General features: G+C 38.8%; 2 protein-coding genes and 1 long non-coding RNA gene across 3 annotated transcripts; 2 read left to right on the top strand and 1 right to left on the bottom strand.

The window, feature by feature from the left end:
• The first annotated feature begins 40 nt into the window (after positions 1–40).
• LOC148407191 (uncharacterized) lies at positions 41–5849 on the top strand. The gene is made up of 4 exons (XR_015863875.1): positions 41–180; positions 2206–2331; positions 5144–5288; positions 5728–5849. It is a non-coding gene; the product is annotated as an uncharacterized LOC148407191 (long non-coding RNA).
• On the bottom strand, positions 615–8911 carry ints7 (integrator complex subunit 7). The gene is made up of 20 exons (XM_088404019.1): positions 8726–8911; positions 8440–8569; positions 7784–7930; positions 7490–7627; positions 6848–6894; positions 6539–6738; positions 6333–6455; positions 5926–6043; positions 5714–5842; positions 5518–5615; positions 5060–5299; positions 4789–4926; positions 3731–3937; positions 3300–3494; positions 3059–3162; positions 2656–2724; positions 2203–2335; positions 2021–2119; positions 1074–1262; positions 615–978 (listed from the first exon to the last, which is right to left on the bottom strand). The coding sequence occupies exons 1-20, from the start codon at positions 8817–8819 to the stop codon at positions 697–699; spliced, it is 2880 nt and encodes a 959-aa protein (XP_088260145.1). The 5' UTR covers positions 8820–8911; the 3' UTR covers positions 615–696.
• Positions 8912–9218: 307 nt separating this feature from the next.
• dtl (denticleless E3 ubiquitin protein ligase adapter) lies at positions 9219–16135 on the top strand. Its single transcript, XM_088404020.1, has 15 exons — positions 9219–9389; positions 9679–9816; positions 9898–9990; positions 10066–10127; positions 10274–10394; positions 10710–10775; positions 11528–11643; positions 11728–11801; positions 11892–11998; positions 12075–12179; positions 12931–13043; positions 13112–13201; positions 13335–13458; positions 14221–14855; positions 15619–16135. The coding sequence occupies exons 1-15, from the start codon at positions 9338–9340 to the stop codon at positions 15682–15684; spliced, it is 1962 nt and encodes a 653-aa protein (XP_088260146.1). The 5' UTR covers positions 9219–9337; the 3' UTR covers positions 15685–16135.
• Positions 16136–16955: the final 820 nt, after the last annotated feature.

Raw genomic sequence — 16955 nt, forward strand, 5'->3', positions numbered from 1 at the left:
CTAGGCATTTGACTCCTTCGCTTGTGCTCACCTGGCACCAGTCTCGTCACCCTCGAAGTGCGCAAGCTCTGTTGTCAAATGATGATGGTTTTATTATCTTGTTTGCAAATCGATCGTCGCTACATCCTGGTATAGTTGCATTACTTTGCCAGAGGGGCGGCGCGAGTTTAATGTTGAAAGGCAAGTCGATGCTTACATTTGAATCTTGGGGGGGGGGGGGGGTATTTGGTTTTGTTCTAAATTATCTCCGAAAGAAAACGAAGATAAGTACAACGACTACTAAAAAAATGTGTCAACTAATGCAAAAGTAATGTTTTATTTGGAATTACAGCAAATAGTGTACCTCGTATGGATGGCCATGATTAGTCTGCCCCCTGATGGTGCTTTTCGTGAAAACAACGCAGTAATCCAAGGACATCCATTACTAAAATGTCCTAGAGATTACTGCATGAAATAATAGTGGATTAAGAAAAGGTCCTGGATTTCCAAGCAATTGTATGTCATCTGTTGACTGGCTTTTATGCAGAAAATCTTCACCTGGACTGTATACTGTCCACATAAAATACTCTGTTGAATTCAGTGTTAGCGTCCTTTAAAAAAAGTACAAAACAACGTTAGAAATTGAATGTAGTCTTTTAATTATTGGAACAAATATGTACATACAGATGTGTGAGTAGGTTTAGCTAAAAACATTATCTAGAAACGACTGTATGCGCTCCTCTGTGAAGCAGGCTGTGCAGCGCTTTGTTGCATTTGGTGGCGGAGCTGCTGTGAGTACGGATCCTCCATTGATTTGACCGACAATGTGGTCTTGGGCCCAGTTTTCCACTCAATACCGCTTTCATCCACCACAGAGGCCTCCACAGTGACAGCATGAGTGCCCAGGATGGAAAAATTGAGCAGGAACTGGGTACTGAAGTAGTCATTGTGGGGTTCTACTCGTTGCTCGATTTCATTGGTTGTACTGTCCAACGGTATCTAGAAGGTATCAAAACAATTGTTAAACATGCTAAAGATTCTTCAACAAAACAATTCTAGTGTTCAAGCAAGAGTTTGGATATAAAGATAAAAACCTTGTAGTCTGCGCCAGGTCCCTTGCTCTGAAGAGTGGATGTGACACTGAGGCACACTGACTGGATCTTCCGAAAGAGTCCTGGGCTGGAACCATGTTGAACCACCCCTTCTACCTTGAGAGTCAGTTGTTGATTGTTCTGCACTGGGATGGGCTCGTTTGGTGTTCGTGGAGACGGTGAAAGGGCAAGCTGGAGAAATATGCCATGATGCGTATCAGAAATGAGAGTGTTGAAAACAGAACAAGGGGGATGGGGGGGCTGAGCAACATGTACAATATACAGTTGCAAGGCAATAAATTTATTAACACGGAACATTTTATGAGTGCAATATAAAAGTAAATTTTATAAAATATGTATATTTAATACAGAAAGTGAAATATTGATTTATTTAAGCATTTTGATGATTAACTAATGGCTAATGAAAACCCCCAAATTCACAATTTGATGAATACCATGACTTTCACTTTTTGACTTGAATGACAAATAAAAATGGTGCAATTTTCAAATTGAGGTATGTGAGGATACTTTAGGGGCTCTGAGATTTTAATGCAGGTGTCAGCAAATATAATTTGTTGCTTGTTAATGCAGTGACAGGATCAGTATTTTTTTCCAAATGAAGGCAAATTAATTGGAACATGAAAATGTATTGCAAAATTGTGTTATCGAGACATCTTTCCAAATGTATGCCTTTATTTTCCTTTGTTTTAAATGGATGAATCTTGTCCTCACCAATGCAATTCTGGCAGACAGAAACAAAACAGATTACATGATCTATCTTCGGGAGTCGCTCGAATAAAATATGCCTGGAGATACCACTACAAATGTAGTTACAAACTTTAATCATTCAGACAGGGTTCTATCCATCCAAAAATGATTTGGTAAGGGGGTAGAATAGATAATTGAAATAATGTTTAGAACCACTAATCTAATGGGAATAATGTCGTTACCTTGATGCTGGTTGATTGAAGCTTTTGGAAGAAGTACCTCTGGAAAGACAGAGGGACCTTCAGCAGTGCTATGATTGCATCACAAAGACAACCTGTATGCTGAAGAAGACATTGGAGTGAAAAATCAATATCATCTGAGTCATATATAGTATTTAATGTATTTTTTTTTTTTTTTTTTTTACCAGGTATGAAACAGGTGGATGCTTTTTATTTAGGTTCTCTACTTCCTCAAGCACACGGGTAAAGACCGACATCATGCGTCGCTCATATTCACTCTCTGCCTGAAGTGAACCAAGGGGTCCATACTCCTGGTAACTACACGACATACACACATAACAAAGTGATCAGTTGCAATGTTCTATTCATATTTATGCAAGACTGAACATAGAAAGAGTGCAACGCAAACTCATTAGCATGCATATAAACTAAGATGACATTTCATGGATGCGTCTCCAACAAGGCACCACATGGAAATGACTAATCTTCTCAAATGTCAGGGTAGTGGAGGTCAGAAAAAAATGAAAGCAAAAAATGATTGACTAAACAGCAGTTGCTAATGTGGCGCTATGGAATTCATATGAAATGCTATTAAAATTGTGTGTATGGCATCAATCACTCTCGCAGGCAGGCCTTACCTGACAGCCTGTGGGTCCAGTATCAGAGCCTCGATCACGTGCGAGACAAGCAGACAGCCCTGTTGTTGTCTATCCAGGCAGTTAAGTAAATAAGAAAAACATCACAGTAGAAAACACATCAGCCACAAGTAAAGACCGAGGTTGAAAAGGGGTGACCAGTAGATAAAGGTGCTGAAGAAACTCATTTGCACTCTGATAACTAAGTGCTGACATTGATTTTTATCTTTAAGTACCCCCACATGGCTGACTTGCACCCCACTTTATCAACCCGGATGTTATATGTCTGCTTGGTAAACTGGTATCGGTGTTGTAGTATTGGAGCATTTTTCCTCGAGTATGACGACAAGCATAGATGGTATGGGGCAGTAAAACTGATATTGCCGTATTGTTAGTAATAGGATACAGCTCCACATTTCGGAGGGTGGCGTAGTCGGCGTCAAACGATGACTGGTGCAACTCAGCGTAGCGGGCGGCGAGATTTTTGAATTCGTCCATGCATAATTTCATCTGAAAACAACAGAATTTCCGAGATTCTTGAGAACGGGGTGGACAACTTTTTGTGCTCAAGGGCCCTAATTAGATTTTTAAAAGATGTTAAATGGCGGTCATTTTGTGCACAAGTACCCGTCATTGCGGGGTTTTACCTGGAGTGAGATGCGACCGCAGCTCTGCAGGTCGTGGCCCGTGCTCAGGGCGAGGGAAGTGGCGACGGCGGGAGGGGGGCTGGTTTTGAGGCTGTTGCAGGTGCAAATGAGTTGGGACAGTGCTTGCAGGTTGTCAATGCGCAGCTTAATGAACTCACACTGGAACGTAAGTGGATTTAGTGGAGTGCTGGCTGCCTGGAGGGAAGAATTAATCACATAACCTTACATTAACGCCGCAGTCGTGCACGTCTTAAGATGAATTGACAAGATAGCGGCAGGTATTATGCACATTAATCCGCTCAAAGTTTGTGTGGGATCTCATCCAACACCAAGACTATCAAGAGGATCATCAGCTAGCAGCATCTGTCACCGGTGATGGAGTTAGTGAAATAAATGTTTAATGGCAGCCAGATGCCTGGCAGTTAACTGACCGTGAGGGAGGCGATGCCCTTTTGGTAGGAGCGCAGGGCCTCGGCAATGGCGCTCATGGCTCCGCTGTAGTCTCCGTCCTCCATGTGTGTCAGGCACTGCTCGGCCTGGGAGAACTCCTTGAGGCTGTTGAGCCAGAAGTAGAAGTGCTCTGATGCCACGCGGGTTCGCAGACTCTGGTACAGCTCGCTGGAGAGCTCATGGCACCCCTGCGGATTGGATTGAAAACACATTAATGCAACATTGCAAAGCCCAGCGTAGCAGTATAAAGTTCGATGTACCTATAGTGATGACTACTCCCTTTACAGGTATACACATAATTTGATATAGGTTTTATTTTATTGCACTACAGTATATCGTAGAGCCAGTTGGGGTATATCGAGACTCTTACAGTGCCACCGCTTTGTGACAAAATTGTCACATTGCTTCCTGCTGTGACATCAACATATGAATGTATTTTCACACTTTGACATGTGAAACGTTATAAAACAAAAAAAAAGCCAACCGATTAAATTAAATCCCCCCCATTAAACATAGGCCAAAATTAAACAAGCAACATATATATACCTTTAAATACAACATATATGTACCTTTAAGTACAAGTAACATCGATGTAATATTTTATAATACATATATATCTATGCCAAAACAGGTTGCAGGTTAGTTTAAAAATAAAAAAAAATAAAAATAATAATAACCAAGTGCCTCAGTGTGCCTGAAATTAAAAAAAAAAAAAGATCCTTATTGCAATTACAATTCACATGGCAAAAACAAAGCCTTTTCCCCACCCCACTATTTGATAAGGACTGACCTAAAGTAACAGTTTGTTGAAAAAAAATAACAGAGTACAAATATATACAACAGCATTTAAAGTTGTGCCACATTCTTCATTCAATGGCATATTTTTCTTCACCAAAAATTGGCATCTGCCTAGGAAATATTCAGGCCCCAATAAAAAAAAAAAAATAACGTGCCTTTCTTCCTCCCATGTCTTTCACAGAGCCATTTGGTAGAACTGCAATTCAATCAATAATAAGTGAAAAATACAGTCCAAGATTACCATGCGAGAAGACTGCCGCGCGATCTGATACACAGTCCAACCATTGGCGATATTCTCAAGCTGCTGTTTGATGACGGTCTTTACATCTGCTGATAGTGAAGACTGGCTGGCAACAAAAATCACAGTTGCCAAAGAAACCTGAGTGGGATCATAGAAGACGGGATTATGAGCGAGCATTATGTTAGCAGCGGAGTAGGTAGCATTGGTTGAAGCGTCAACATAAACAAAAACTACATTCAAATATGGCAGGTGAAGTTTATGGGCTTCTCACCAAAAGCTCTTGCTGTTTGTCGGTGGACGAGTGACAGGCCACCCGATAGAGGTCTAACAGATCTCCCAACATGCTGTCTCCCAGCACTGGCAGATGGGTGGCGATAGCCGACAGCGTGTGGCACACAAGTACCCGAGAGGGGTCACAGGACAAGTGGAGCTGACCGAGCAGGAATTCCACAGCGGATTGACTGAGATGAGGACGACTCTTCAGCAGCTTTACTAGTGAGGTAAGGGTGGTCTAATATCGGCAAATTGGAAAATTGAAAGCAAATTAGAAACCATTTAGAAGTCGATGAAGCATGTGAATGAGTTCATTGTAATTCAAATGTTTTCTGAACGTAGATGTGAGATTATATGGAGCTATAAGATGTATCAAGATGTACGTATTATATTGTATAATACAGCACTACATAATGTATAATACAGCCAATTAATGCAGACAATGCATTGCCTTACTTTAAGTGTAGCCTGGGCACTGGGGCTGCAGTCTTGACTGCAAAGCATCAGCAGCGACTCCAGCCCTAATACTGTGTCCTGCTCTAGATGGGCAATATCTGAGGAAATATACACATATAGACAAGTATAAATCTGTGCAATATGATAAGCTAGCACAGGAGGTGTCAAATAATTTGTCAGTGGACATCTACCGTACCTTTTTCTGGACAGGAAATGACAATGTTGGTGAGCACAATGACCCCATGAGCAGCAACAGCCAGGTTGCTATGGTAACAGCACTCCTGGGCCAATTTTACCAGGTCAGTGATCCGAGGGGGGGTTGACACTGAAGAAAATGTTTTGAAATAAAATGATTAAGAGAATAATGCATAAAAGAATGCTGAGTTGTGTTTAAAAAACGGATCTTACCTGTCGTATGACTGAAGTACTGTTTAATTGCAATTGTTTCAGAGAGGGTGGAGAGCACAGCTAACATGCCCAGCTTCAAACTAACGTAAGGGCTGGTCAATGCACACTCGCATAAGGTCTGCAAGTATAAATAAAAATCCCATCAGGTTTAACGTAAAGGTCAGACTATAAATTAGGACTTTTCTATCCTTATTCAACCCTTGTGAGTTAAAAAATGATTTACAACATCCCAGTTGCATGGAATGCCACTGAAGCTAATATAAAAGTCAAAAGTAGATGACTGAATGTTTTTGAAAATATAGTGAAAGTGTTTCTTACAATCCAAATCTGCTCATTTGAGTGGAAAAAAAATCATTATACCATTACGCTAATAACATAATGGAAATGCTTGTTCACATCTTAAGTACCTGAGTGTTTTCCCTTATCCAAAGATGGGGAGCTTTTTTTGCTAGAAGCTTTAGATCATTAATCGCCAGCCTCTTGACAGCTTTTCGTGGGTCATCTTTGAGGTATTGAAGGAGGAGCTGCAACTATAATATCAAAATTAAAAGATGTTAAAATGACCCTACAAGTAGAAAATTAGAAATTGTATGACTGATCAAAAAGACACAACCTGCTTGGGTATGTCAATCAGGGATGAGGCGGCCAGCTGGGTGAAGGTGTGCAGGGTCACAATGACCATAGGGGTGGAGGGGTAAGAGGTGACCAGGTTTCGTAAAAGTTCTCGACTGCTGGATGCCAAACTAGCGTCATGGTGCATGTGCTGCAGCATGGGGATCAACTTCAGTTTCAGGTCAACAGGGGTCTCTAAACCTACGGATGAATTAAGACAATGAAATGTGACTTTAAAAAATGACACGTACTGCATTTGCAGCAAGAAAATCATTGATCATTTTTGAAGAATTCCCAATAATAGTGTTACCTTGAATCATCTCACTGACTTTGTTGCAAATCCCAGCAGCAAAGACTCTGAAAATCATAAACAGCAGTAAAATAAGAAGATAGAATTTTGTATTCAAAACTATCTTCTTTGAATTGAAAGAAATTGGTGGAACCTCAAAATCTTCACAAAAAGGCTGAATAATCCAAAATACACCTAAGATTTTCTGGGTTGGAAAAAATAGCTCTAAAAAACACATTAGAAAACTTGTGATACTCAAGTATGGTGAACACTAAAGTGTTTTTCATTTCTTTTTTTTGGGTGGTAGGGGTGTGCGAATTGCCATTTTCAAATATGTACAAAATAATAGAAAAATGTCCTGGCATTAACTCTTTGACGTTCATGTCATTTAAATATCCCAATACAAATAATAAATTATATTCAGAGGGCGGTTCCGCTTATTATATAATGTTTTTTATCTTTATTGGTCTGGATTTTTATATAAGTTCAAAAGAAATGTACAGGATCCTCAATTAGGATGGTCCCATACGTTCTTACTGTAATTATGACTGTACAGTACTACTCTTTTAATCTAAAAAAAAATATTTGTTGTCACTCTACGAACAAACCTGCTGTAAACTGTGGACCCGCGGGCAATTAGGTTTAGAGTCTGTATATCCTTACTTTGACTGCGCAGAAAAGCTGGCTGCAGCAAATATAGCAGCCTCCACTTCCACATTGTCATGCGAGTCGAGACTTTGGCGAATACTGTGGTGAGCATTCTTTCTCTCTGGGATGATGGAGGCCAAACTGCCAAGCATTCTGATGAGTGCACATACAATTACAACATAGTAGGACTGGGCGATTAATATATTTTATTCATTTTTTTACACGGCACTTAAGCAACACTTGCAGATGTAACACAAAACAGAGTAGACCTAAATTGAAATAAAACGATAAATGACTAAACTAGATTACCTCAGAGTAATGGCCCGGGCCACTGGGTCATTGCTGTGGATGACTGAAAACACTCTTTTAACAAATTCGTCCACATTGAGGATTTTTTCCAGGTGTTTCTCACTTTGTTGCGTTACTTTTAGTACGCATAAACGAAGGAAGTTGTTCCTGAAATCAGACAAACTTGTTTTAATGTGTGTTCATTCTGTTTTATTTAAAGATCATTCCAAAATAGGATGACATTTTACATCCATAAAAAATGTAATTAATCCACGTACAAAATACTAAAAAGTTGAGTAAATTTACTTCAAAGCAAATCTAAGAAAGAGATGAGAATGTTTGAAGGTTCTATTTTTCATATTTTTTATATAATAATTGGCCTTGATTGAATGTCTCTACCCTGTCATTTGTGTGATCAGAATAAAACAATTATTATTACTTATTTACATAAGCAAATTTGTCCTCTAGATCAGCAGTTACAGGTATCTGCATAGCTATCATCTACTACAAAGATATGCATTTTACTTGTGTCTTATATATTTTTGATTTGATGTAAGTGGTTTATCAATCATAATGAACCTCATATGTCCTCCAATTTTAAAACGACCTCAATGTTTATTACCTCCTACAACGAGTTTGACAATTATTTCAATAAAATGCAGATTGAAGAGCCATACCCCAGTCTGAATATGTCTGCGAGTTTTAGAAAGGCTGAGTTGATGAGGATGGGAAAGGGGTATTTGAGGAAGAGTTTTGGAAAGAGCACCACAGCTTCACACTGTTCTCCAGGCTTTCCCGACCGCAGCCCTGGAATATAAGCACATGCCGCAGATGAAAACAAGGCATTCCACAGCACTACAATCATAATATCATCACGGGGATTTTGTCCTGCTTATTAGCTGCAGTACACTCAATAAGAACTGGAAGCTATGCTAAGTCGTTAGCAAGCTAGCATGTCGGTACCTTTGTCAAGCTCCAAGAGTGCGGAATTGGCATCAAGTTCTTGCTCCCCATAGCAAGCCTCAGATAGGAACGAACGTGCCATTGAAAGAGACATTTTTCGTTATTTTCTGGCTTAATAGTTTTTATTTGAAGGCACAAAAATGAGCACGTTATATTTTTCCTTCATATTCGAACAGGACGTGAACAAAGCGCATAGATCAGATATCCTTTCACAATAAAATACAATTTTCCGCCTGCCTGAATGTTTCTTTTTAAAAAAAAAAACGATGCTGAAACGCAAACAAGATTGAATTGGTCATGTCGTTTACTCGGTAAAATTGCGTTTATTTACATTTTGAAGTCTTAAACGTGGTACTTTATGTAACGTGGCTCATAGAAAGCGGAACTGGAAGTTCCCCCGGAGCGGAAGTAACCTGTATTGACCAATGGTGTCGCTGAACGTTGGTTTAGCGCGGAATTCGGTCCCTGCGTTGAGACCTTCAGTTCGCGGGAAAGAACAACCACATTAGAGCATCTGTACTGCGAGATTGGGACCTAACCAAGTGTACAATACAACAAATACACAAAACTATATTTTAGAATATCTAGATCGGCTTGTGCAGAAGCGCAGGGATGCTTTTTCGTTCAATTATTGACAATCGTCTAGGCAGACAACGGCAGAATGGTAAGACAAAATGCGCAAAGCGCGTGTTTTTGTTGCGTATATTTGGTTTAAGTTGGACATCAGCTAAAACAAAACATTAACTCGTTCTTCCTGTTTTTGGTTTAGCAGATCACAACATTATTTACTACGTTTACTTTTTAAAATTCATGTTCTAAATGTCTATGCTCTTGCTTTGAATGTTACATTGTTTTCTGCATCTTCAGTAACTGACTCGATTTGCAATTGTCAAATGAGTAGCATTCAAGTTGGCTAAATAAGAAACATTGTGAATAGTATTTATTCTGTCCAGCGTTACCTGCACATCCCTGGACCAAGTATCCTTTGAGCTCCCTTCTGGAAGGCTACCAGTGTGTTCGCCATGATGAACACATCTCCTATGGCAACCTTGGCGATTCAGTACCTCCGTTTGGATTATCCTTCTCCTCTGGTAGAACACTTGATATTTCTCATCACAAGACCAATTGAGTTACAACAAATTTAACGCCAGGCTGTACTCATGTTCTCACAGCTAGGGAGATTCAAGATGTTCTGGCTGTGGCAAATGAAGAAGGCATTGTTAGGATTTACAACACAGAGGGGCGAGAAAACCAACTTCTGAAAGGTGAATCAATCATAACACATTTTGCGCAGCCCCTTATCATGGAATGGAAGAGCCTAACTCTATGTATACTTGCAGAATGGTTGGCTCATGAGAATGCAGTCTTTGATATAGCATGGGTTCCTGGGGAGTGTCAAATGGTAAGATTGTGTCCATATTAATCCTGTTTGGATTGTAATACCCTCTAAACACTTGATTAATCACTGTATTTGCACTTAGGCCCATCCCTATCAAGCAAACAAAAAGTTTTCTTTTCTAATTTTTATTTATTATGCATCCACTTTAGGTGACTGCTGCTGGCGACCAGATGGCCAGATTGTGGGATGTGAAATCAGGCGAGCTGTTGGGAAGCTTCAAGGGCCACCTTTGCAGCCTCAAATCTGTTGCATTCACTTCAGAGGACAAAGGTATAGCTCCCCCCACAACACCACTGTATGTTTCATTGATTGGCTAGATGGAAAATATACGACCCAATAAACATGTGAATGAGATTCTAGCAGAACTTTTGCTCATTTCTGAAGTTGGGGGGGGGGCAGTCCAGGATATGGCATACCTGTTTGTGGTTTGCTTGTTCTGTCTGTCCTTATGAAGCTGGGGTGAAATTCAGCTCACCTGTGATGCTAGTGAGGAAAATCAGTACAGAAAATGGATGAATAGAGAACTACAAAGTTTGCAAATACAAACGTTTTCATCGTATATTAACATTGTTTGTCTTCTCACAGCTGTGTTCTGTACTGGTGCAAGAGATGGAAATATTTTGGTGTGGGATACCAGATGCAGCAAAAAAGGTACAAAGTAATTTTAAAGATGAAGTCAAGTAAAATGTTTTCTTGACAGTAATATGTTCAATTATGCTCCACTGGTCCAAACAAAAGATTTTGATTAATATTGTGTTTGTGGAATGTGATTTGAGCAGCAACATACACCTGTTTAGCTGGTGGGACAGCCATTTTTGTAATTTAATAATTCTTTACTTAGCAAATTTTATAGCCAGAAATTCCTGGAATAACATGCACAAGAAAAAAATGCAAATTAATTAAAAAAATGTAAATCAGTTAAAAAATACATATAAATAAACGCAAAACAAAATGCCACGGGTCTTAAAATAAATGGAAAAAAGCGGAACCTACAACAACAAAAACCTGTTTAATTCTTTGAAAATTTACATCCACAGGGTCGGACATTTTGCAACTTGCTGTTGACTAAAAATGCCATCACATTTGCCCAATCAATCTCAGTTTGCAAATGTCGGCGTGACCAAAAATCAGAAAACAAGTGAGTCATGATTGGTAAATGGACATGAACCTTGAGCAACTGTGATGTTATTTTCAGTCAACCACAAGTAGCAAAATGGCCACCTCTTTTGGATAAATAACAAAAGGTGTGGCTACATCTTAAATTATATTTAAATTATATGTATATATAAAATACAATATTAATCAGAATGCAGAATTTAGACTCATGTTCATAGAATTTATCATTGTAAAGATGTTTTTTAATGTTTTCAATTATTATACATCGTAATTTTCATTTTATATAGATGGCTTTTACAAACCAGTGAAACAAATCCAGGGTGCGCACAACAAAGCTGAGACAAATCCCCCATCAAAAATAAAGAGGAGACGACTCAGCACCCGTGGCATGGCTCCCAGTGTGGTGAGTTTTCTCGACAAAGCTTCGTCCCAGCATAGAGGCCCATGTCCTGTGGGAATTCTTATATTTACTGTACATGTTTTGCAGGACAACCAGCAAAGTGTCACTGTGGTTTTATTTCAAGATCAGCACACGCTCATCTCCTCAGGGGCAGTTGATGGGTTAGATTCACCCCTTCATATGCTTACATTACATTAAACTTTGTAAAATGATTTTCAGGTTAATCATGTTTATCTTCTTACTCCCAAAAGATTTGTTAAGATGTGGGACCTGAGGAAAAACTACACTGTGCACCATCATGAACCTGTCGCCCTGCAGACGTTCCCATATCCTGGTTCTTCTATGCGCATGCGTCTCGGTTGGTTTTGCACTTTTGACTGTTGGTCACATTTTCCTCCATTCAAATGACAGCAATTATTTTGCTTGTGTTCCAGGTTATTCTGGACTTGTCCTGGACTCCACAAGGTCTAATGTCATGTGCAACTGCACTGATGACAACATTTACATGTTCAATGTCAGTGGAATAAAAACGACACCAGGTAAACCAACAACTCCGCTTAAAATAGGGATTGATTTTTAAAAAAATGGCGGACTAACAGTGTCATTTTTCAGTATATATTCACTAGATGGTGCTATAAACTAAACAGTGCACAGCAAGAGCACATTAAAGGCGTCTAGATTCGAGGTCTTTGCTGATTAATTTTATCAAAGCGGAAGTCTAAGGTCCAACACTCTGAGATTGATAGATGCAGAGAAATGAATAATTTAATTAGATTAAAAACAAATGGGGACATTTTATTTTGTTGGTCAACCTTCAATTTTGTTTATGAATTTGTAACATTTTACCATTAACTTGGAAATGATTTCATCCACGGTCAAAGGGTTCCAAAAGTCTAACTAAATGTACAGCGATTACTAAATGATTATAAAAATGATCAGCTTTTGGCTTCTCAAAAGTCGATATTGACCAATTCTGTAGTCCTCTATGAAGAACTGTACATTAATAAAATGGAACACTTTTCAAAGGAATTCTTTACATTAGCCATTTTCAGCAGTAAAAAGGTGATATTTTGACTTTGATTTTCAGTGACATTTGACATGTGAGGTTTCACGGCAGTCTTGATGTCGACAGGGTGTGTTTGCAATACTGACTTGTTATGAAATTCATTACAACACAAGCACAGTTTAAAAAAATTGACACACACTTTAGCAGTCGCTTCTGAAATTGCTAAATAATTTTGGCCCACAATCATGTTTTTAATTCTCATTCTATTACGTTTTCTTCCACAGAGGCAGTGTTCAGTGGCCACCAAAACTCATCTTTTTACATCAAGTCCACAATTAGCCCAAATGATCAATTCTTGGCCAGTGGTTCAAGTGATAACCACACATACATATGGAAGGTAGTATGCTTAAAATGTAAAAGCATCTTCACTCTGATCCAAATCCCTTACACACATGTCCATTCCAGATCTCTGATCCTACACATCCTCCCATGACACTTCAAGGCCACAGTGAGGAAGTGACATGTGTTGCATGGTGTCCAACAGACTTCACTAAGGTAAGATGACACCCTATTTATGATGCTTTGTTTGCTGCAATATAATTGCATGCCTTCAAGAATACCAACAACTGTGCATAAGATTGATTCCCTTTCTTCTTCTTTTATTTATTTATTTAATCTTGCATGGCAGATTGCTTCCTGCTCTGATGACCACACTGTACGAATCTGGCGCCTTCATCGTGAAATGGACAGGGCACAGTCATTAGTGGGAGAGGCCAATATTGTTGGCTGGGCCCATCCGAAGAGTCCACACAGTAAGAACAGCTGATAAATTACTATTCAGATGAAGACAAAGGCCTTCTCTCACGTTCATCCTGTTCTTTATTCCTTAGTTTTTTTTACATGATTTTCCTTCCAATTTGTATAATTCTAATTTTGACATGTTCCTAAAATTCATACTTTTTAAAATACCAAATTGCAATGGTTTTCCTAAATACAGTCATAACATTCTTTTAACCCAGAAATTCTCCATTCATTCATTTGTGTTTCTCTTAAATTTGTTTATTATTCATTCTAGTTCTACATTCAGTGTTACACATTTACATTGTGTATGTATGCAATGTAATACAATCAGCTCATTCCGTTCACTATTGTATTAACTTCTATGAACCATTAGTACGACTTTTCCTGTAAAATACGTCTGTTGAGCAAAACTACAAAATATGACTCATTGTTCTGGGCATTATTTTTTTGTATAGAGTTCTCAAAATACCAATTCTCAAAACATCTCACTTTTCGAGAAGCTATTATGTTCATCTTCGTCTTTGTGCAAGTGACTTTGCATGCAAGGTTAGCAGAGTCAAGCTGCCACAGAAAGTCAAAGAACACCAAAACTGAAATTAATCTCCAAAGGCTAACGTTTTAACTTTGAGAGAACTGCATTCACTATCCTTTTGTATTGTTCCATAACTCTAAATATCATTCCATGTTTCAGTATTTTTACATTCAACATTTTAGCCTTCACATGCAATTTCTCCGGAAATGTCAAAAATCTAAGTTTGATCTTGTGTTTTTAGAACCTTCAATGCCGACAGAGACAACCCCTGCTAAAGACCAGAGGGCCGAGAGCATTGGAGGGCTGGCTTCTCCCCGTCTGGCCGCCTGTGCTCCAAGTGGTGCCACCTTACCTCTATCCTCCAGTACCACGTCACCAGTCCATTCTCAGCAAACCAAGGTTTCTAATTGCCTGAAAACCTCCCGTTCCATTAAATCTTGGCTATCCCCAAAACAAGGATCTCCAAGCCAGAAGAGCCCTCTGCTGTGTCAGCTTTTGAGTCCGAACTCTCAGAGCCCGCCGGCCTGCACTTCTCCTTTGGCACCGCGAGTCAAACGCAGGCTGGAAACCGTCAACGGCTCCGCTGATGAATGCGAGGGCGGAATACCCTGCGAGTGTGTGTCAGAACTCTGCCCTGTTGCCAAAAGGAGCAAGACCCAGTCTGGCATCTTCCACCCAGCACAGGAGGGTCTGCTACATGCAGACAGGCATATTGAGGAAGGCCAAGTGTCATCAAGACAGACTGGCAAGGAAAATTGCTGTCCTGGGGTGACAGACTGGCTGTCAGTGATGGGCCAAAGGATGCGAGGAAACCCGAAAAGCCCCAGAAGTCCCAGTGGTGCAAAGAAACAAGCAAGCAAGATGCCAGCTTCACCGGTAAGGACAATTAAAAAATACATAAATAAATAATCTGTGCTTATAAACATTACCTTGGGATTCCTTCATTAATCTTGAGAGGCAAACAGTTGAGTAAAATTGGTGATAAAAATGGTTAAAAAAAAAAAATCCACGAGGCCTACTCTTGCCAATTAATTGATTACCAAATTAATCATCAATTAATTCAGTAATCTATTCGTTGACGACTAATAGTTTCACCTATAATTTTGAGGAATTCCATTCCAAATAGTTTGTTGTTCAATGTTTTTATTATTTTTGTTAAATTTTCATTATGTCGTACAGTTCTCCAACATACAGGTAATTTGATATTTATCATTGAGTTGCATGTTGAACAAAAAGGACTTCAGTCAACTGTGTCAAACGGAATGCATTAAAATTCACATAAATTGTCTGTGCTGTTCTTGTATTCTTGTACTTAATACAGTAAATAACAAGCATTAGTCGAAATACTATAAGGTTAGGACCAGATTCTACCAATTAAGGAGTACAAACTACACACGTTCATGACACTAGTTTAACTTGCACTTCACGAGACACAAAAGATTTTTTTTTTTTTGGGTTGCCGTCAATGCCGGCCACCGCGATTCAGGTATTCAGAATATGTTGCCATTCGAGAAATTCACGCTCTTGCCACTTCATTGAGTGTCACTGTTTGGTAAAAAGGAAATTCGCAGACCATGAAGTCAGCATTAGCTGAAATTAAAACTGTTGTTTTAACTTGTTCTCTAATCTACTCTTTCAGACATTGACCTCACCGCAGAACATAAAAAAAATTTCCTCCTATTTCATGAGAAGACCCACAGAGTGACCTACAGAGATCCATCAGCATCCATTAGTTTCTGTTTGTGATACTGCGTCATAGGTCATTTAAAGAGGAACCAGCAAACTTCTATACTGTATCATTTATCACTTATTCATTTTCCTTGATAGGTTTGGACACTTCATATTGATTGAGGCATACAGTGGTTTGTTAGTACCTCATGGTATTTTCTCTGTAATTCTTTTACGCCAATGTCATATTTAGGAGCTGCATTTGAAACAACTTACTCTCATTTTATCAGAATGTTGACACCAAGATTTTTTAGATCTGAATGAAACGTTGTATACTGCAATGCATAAAAGTTAAATTAATAAGTGTTCCTTGAAGCGGATCAGGTCTTATTCGCTCTCCATTTTTGTATTTTTGTTTTTGAGGTAAGACTTGTTGTTAATATGTACAAAATAGCAAGTGATTGTTGTATGGTTTGTTTTGTGATGCAGTTGAATGGGCATATTATTGTGTGAATGAATGAAAATGAAAACATTTTTTAAATTATAAATGCGTTCTTGGCTTTCTGTTTTAGTCATTTTTCATGTTCCAACCCCTTAACTGCTTATGTGGGTGACTACAATTATTTTTGTTGTATTCATCATATCCCAGTGCAAGCAGATCCTCCATTTTAATTTTCCAAAATTAATAATTTAATTATCTTCAAAAATAGTTGCAGCCACTGTAGAAAGAAGACTAATATGCCTACTTTTGTCAAAAATACTCATTAAAAAATCTTGATAAACCGCGTATCTGCTTTAGTTAGATATGCATCACAATTTTTAGCACGTATTTTTGTATTAAATTTTCAATTGAAACTACTGTGATAAGAATGCTGTATTGTAAGACATGTACTGTCTCCTGTAGCTACAACACTTTGTCAGCGACAGTACACATCAAATAGGATTTTTTTTTTCATGCCAGCAGTCTACAATGTGAAATTTTTTAGAGCTCCTTGTTTCTTGCACCAGATATACAGTAGAAAGTAGAAATAATGTAATTATTCCAAAACCCACCAACCAACCAAAAAAAAAAAGCCTTTGAGGGGCACCTTCGGGCAGCAGGACTCAAATAAACGGGTCCCGCCCACTACGCCCTGTAACAAAGAATGATCAAATGTACTCGTTATAATTTATTTAATTAAACTTTCAATGTAGATGCTAGAAATAATAAGGCGATATAATTAAAGGTCGCCTGGTTTCATTATCTATCTGCTACTTCAGAAAACTACTGTGGCTGCACTGTATTTGTTTTTTCATGTCATGTGTTAA

Source organism: Hippichthys cyanospilos, chromosome 20, assembly GCF_059441005.1.
Source record: "Hippichthys cyanospilos isolate Australia breed blue-spotted pipefish chromosome 20, RoL_Hcya_1.0, whole genome shotgun sequence".
Classification (NCBI taxonomy): Eukaryota; Metazoa; Chordata; class Actinopteri; order Syngnathiformes; family Syngnathidae; genus Hippichthys; species Hippichthys cyanospilos.

What these genes read in the sequence shown, in the direction of transcription:
- ints7 (XM_088404019.1), bottom strand. Translation starts at nt 8,819, where the DNA reads ATGTCTCTTTCAATGGCACGTTCGTTCCTATCTGAGGCTTGCTATGGG. An exon ending in AGCTTTTCTGCGCAGTCAAA is followed by an intron (nt 6,895 to 7,489) that starts GTAAGGATATAC and finishes TATGATTTTCAG; the next exon opens with AGTCTTTGCTGCTGGGATTT. An exon ending in TGATTGACATACCCAAGCAG is followed by an intron (nt 6,456 to 6,538) that starts GTTGTGTCTTTT and finishes TTGATATTATAG; the next exon opens with TTGCAGCTCCTCCTTCAATA.
- dtl (XM_088404020.1), top strand. Translation starts at nt 9,338, where the DNA reads ATGCTTTTTCGTTCAATTATTGACAATCGTCTAGGCAGACAACGGCAG. An exon ending in TTCTATGCGCATGCGTCTCG is followed by an intron (nt 11,999 to 12,074) that starts GTTGGTTTTGCA and finishes CTTGTGTTCCAG; the next exon opens with GTTATTCTGGACTTGTCCTG. An exon ending in GCAAGATGCCAGCTTCACCG is followed by an intron (nt 14,856 to 15,618) that starts GTAAGGACAATT and finishes CTACTCTTTCAG; the next exon opens with ACATTGACCTCACCGCAGAA.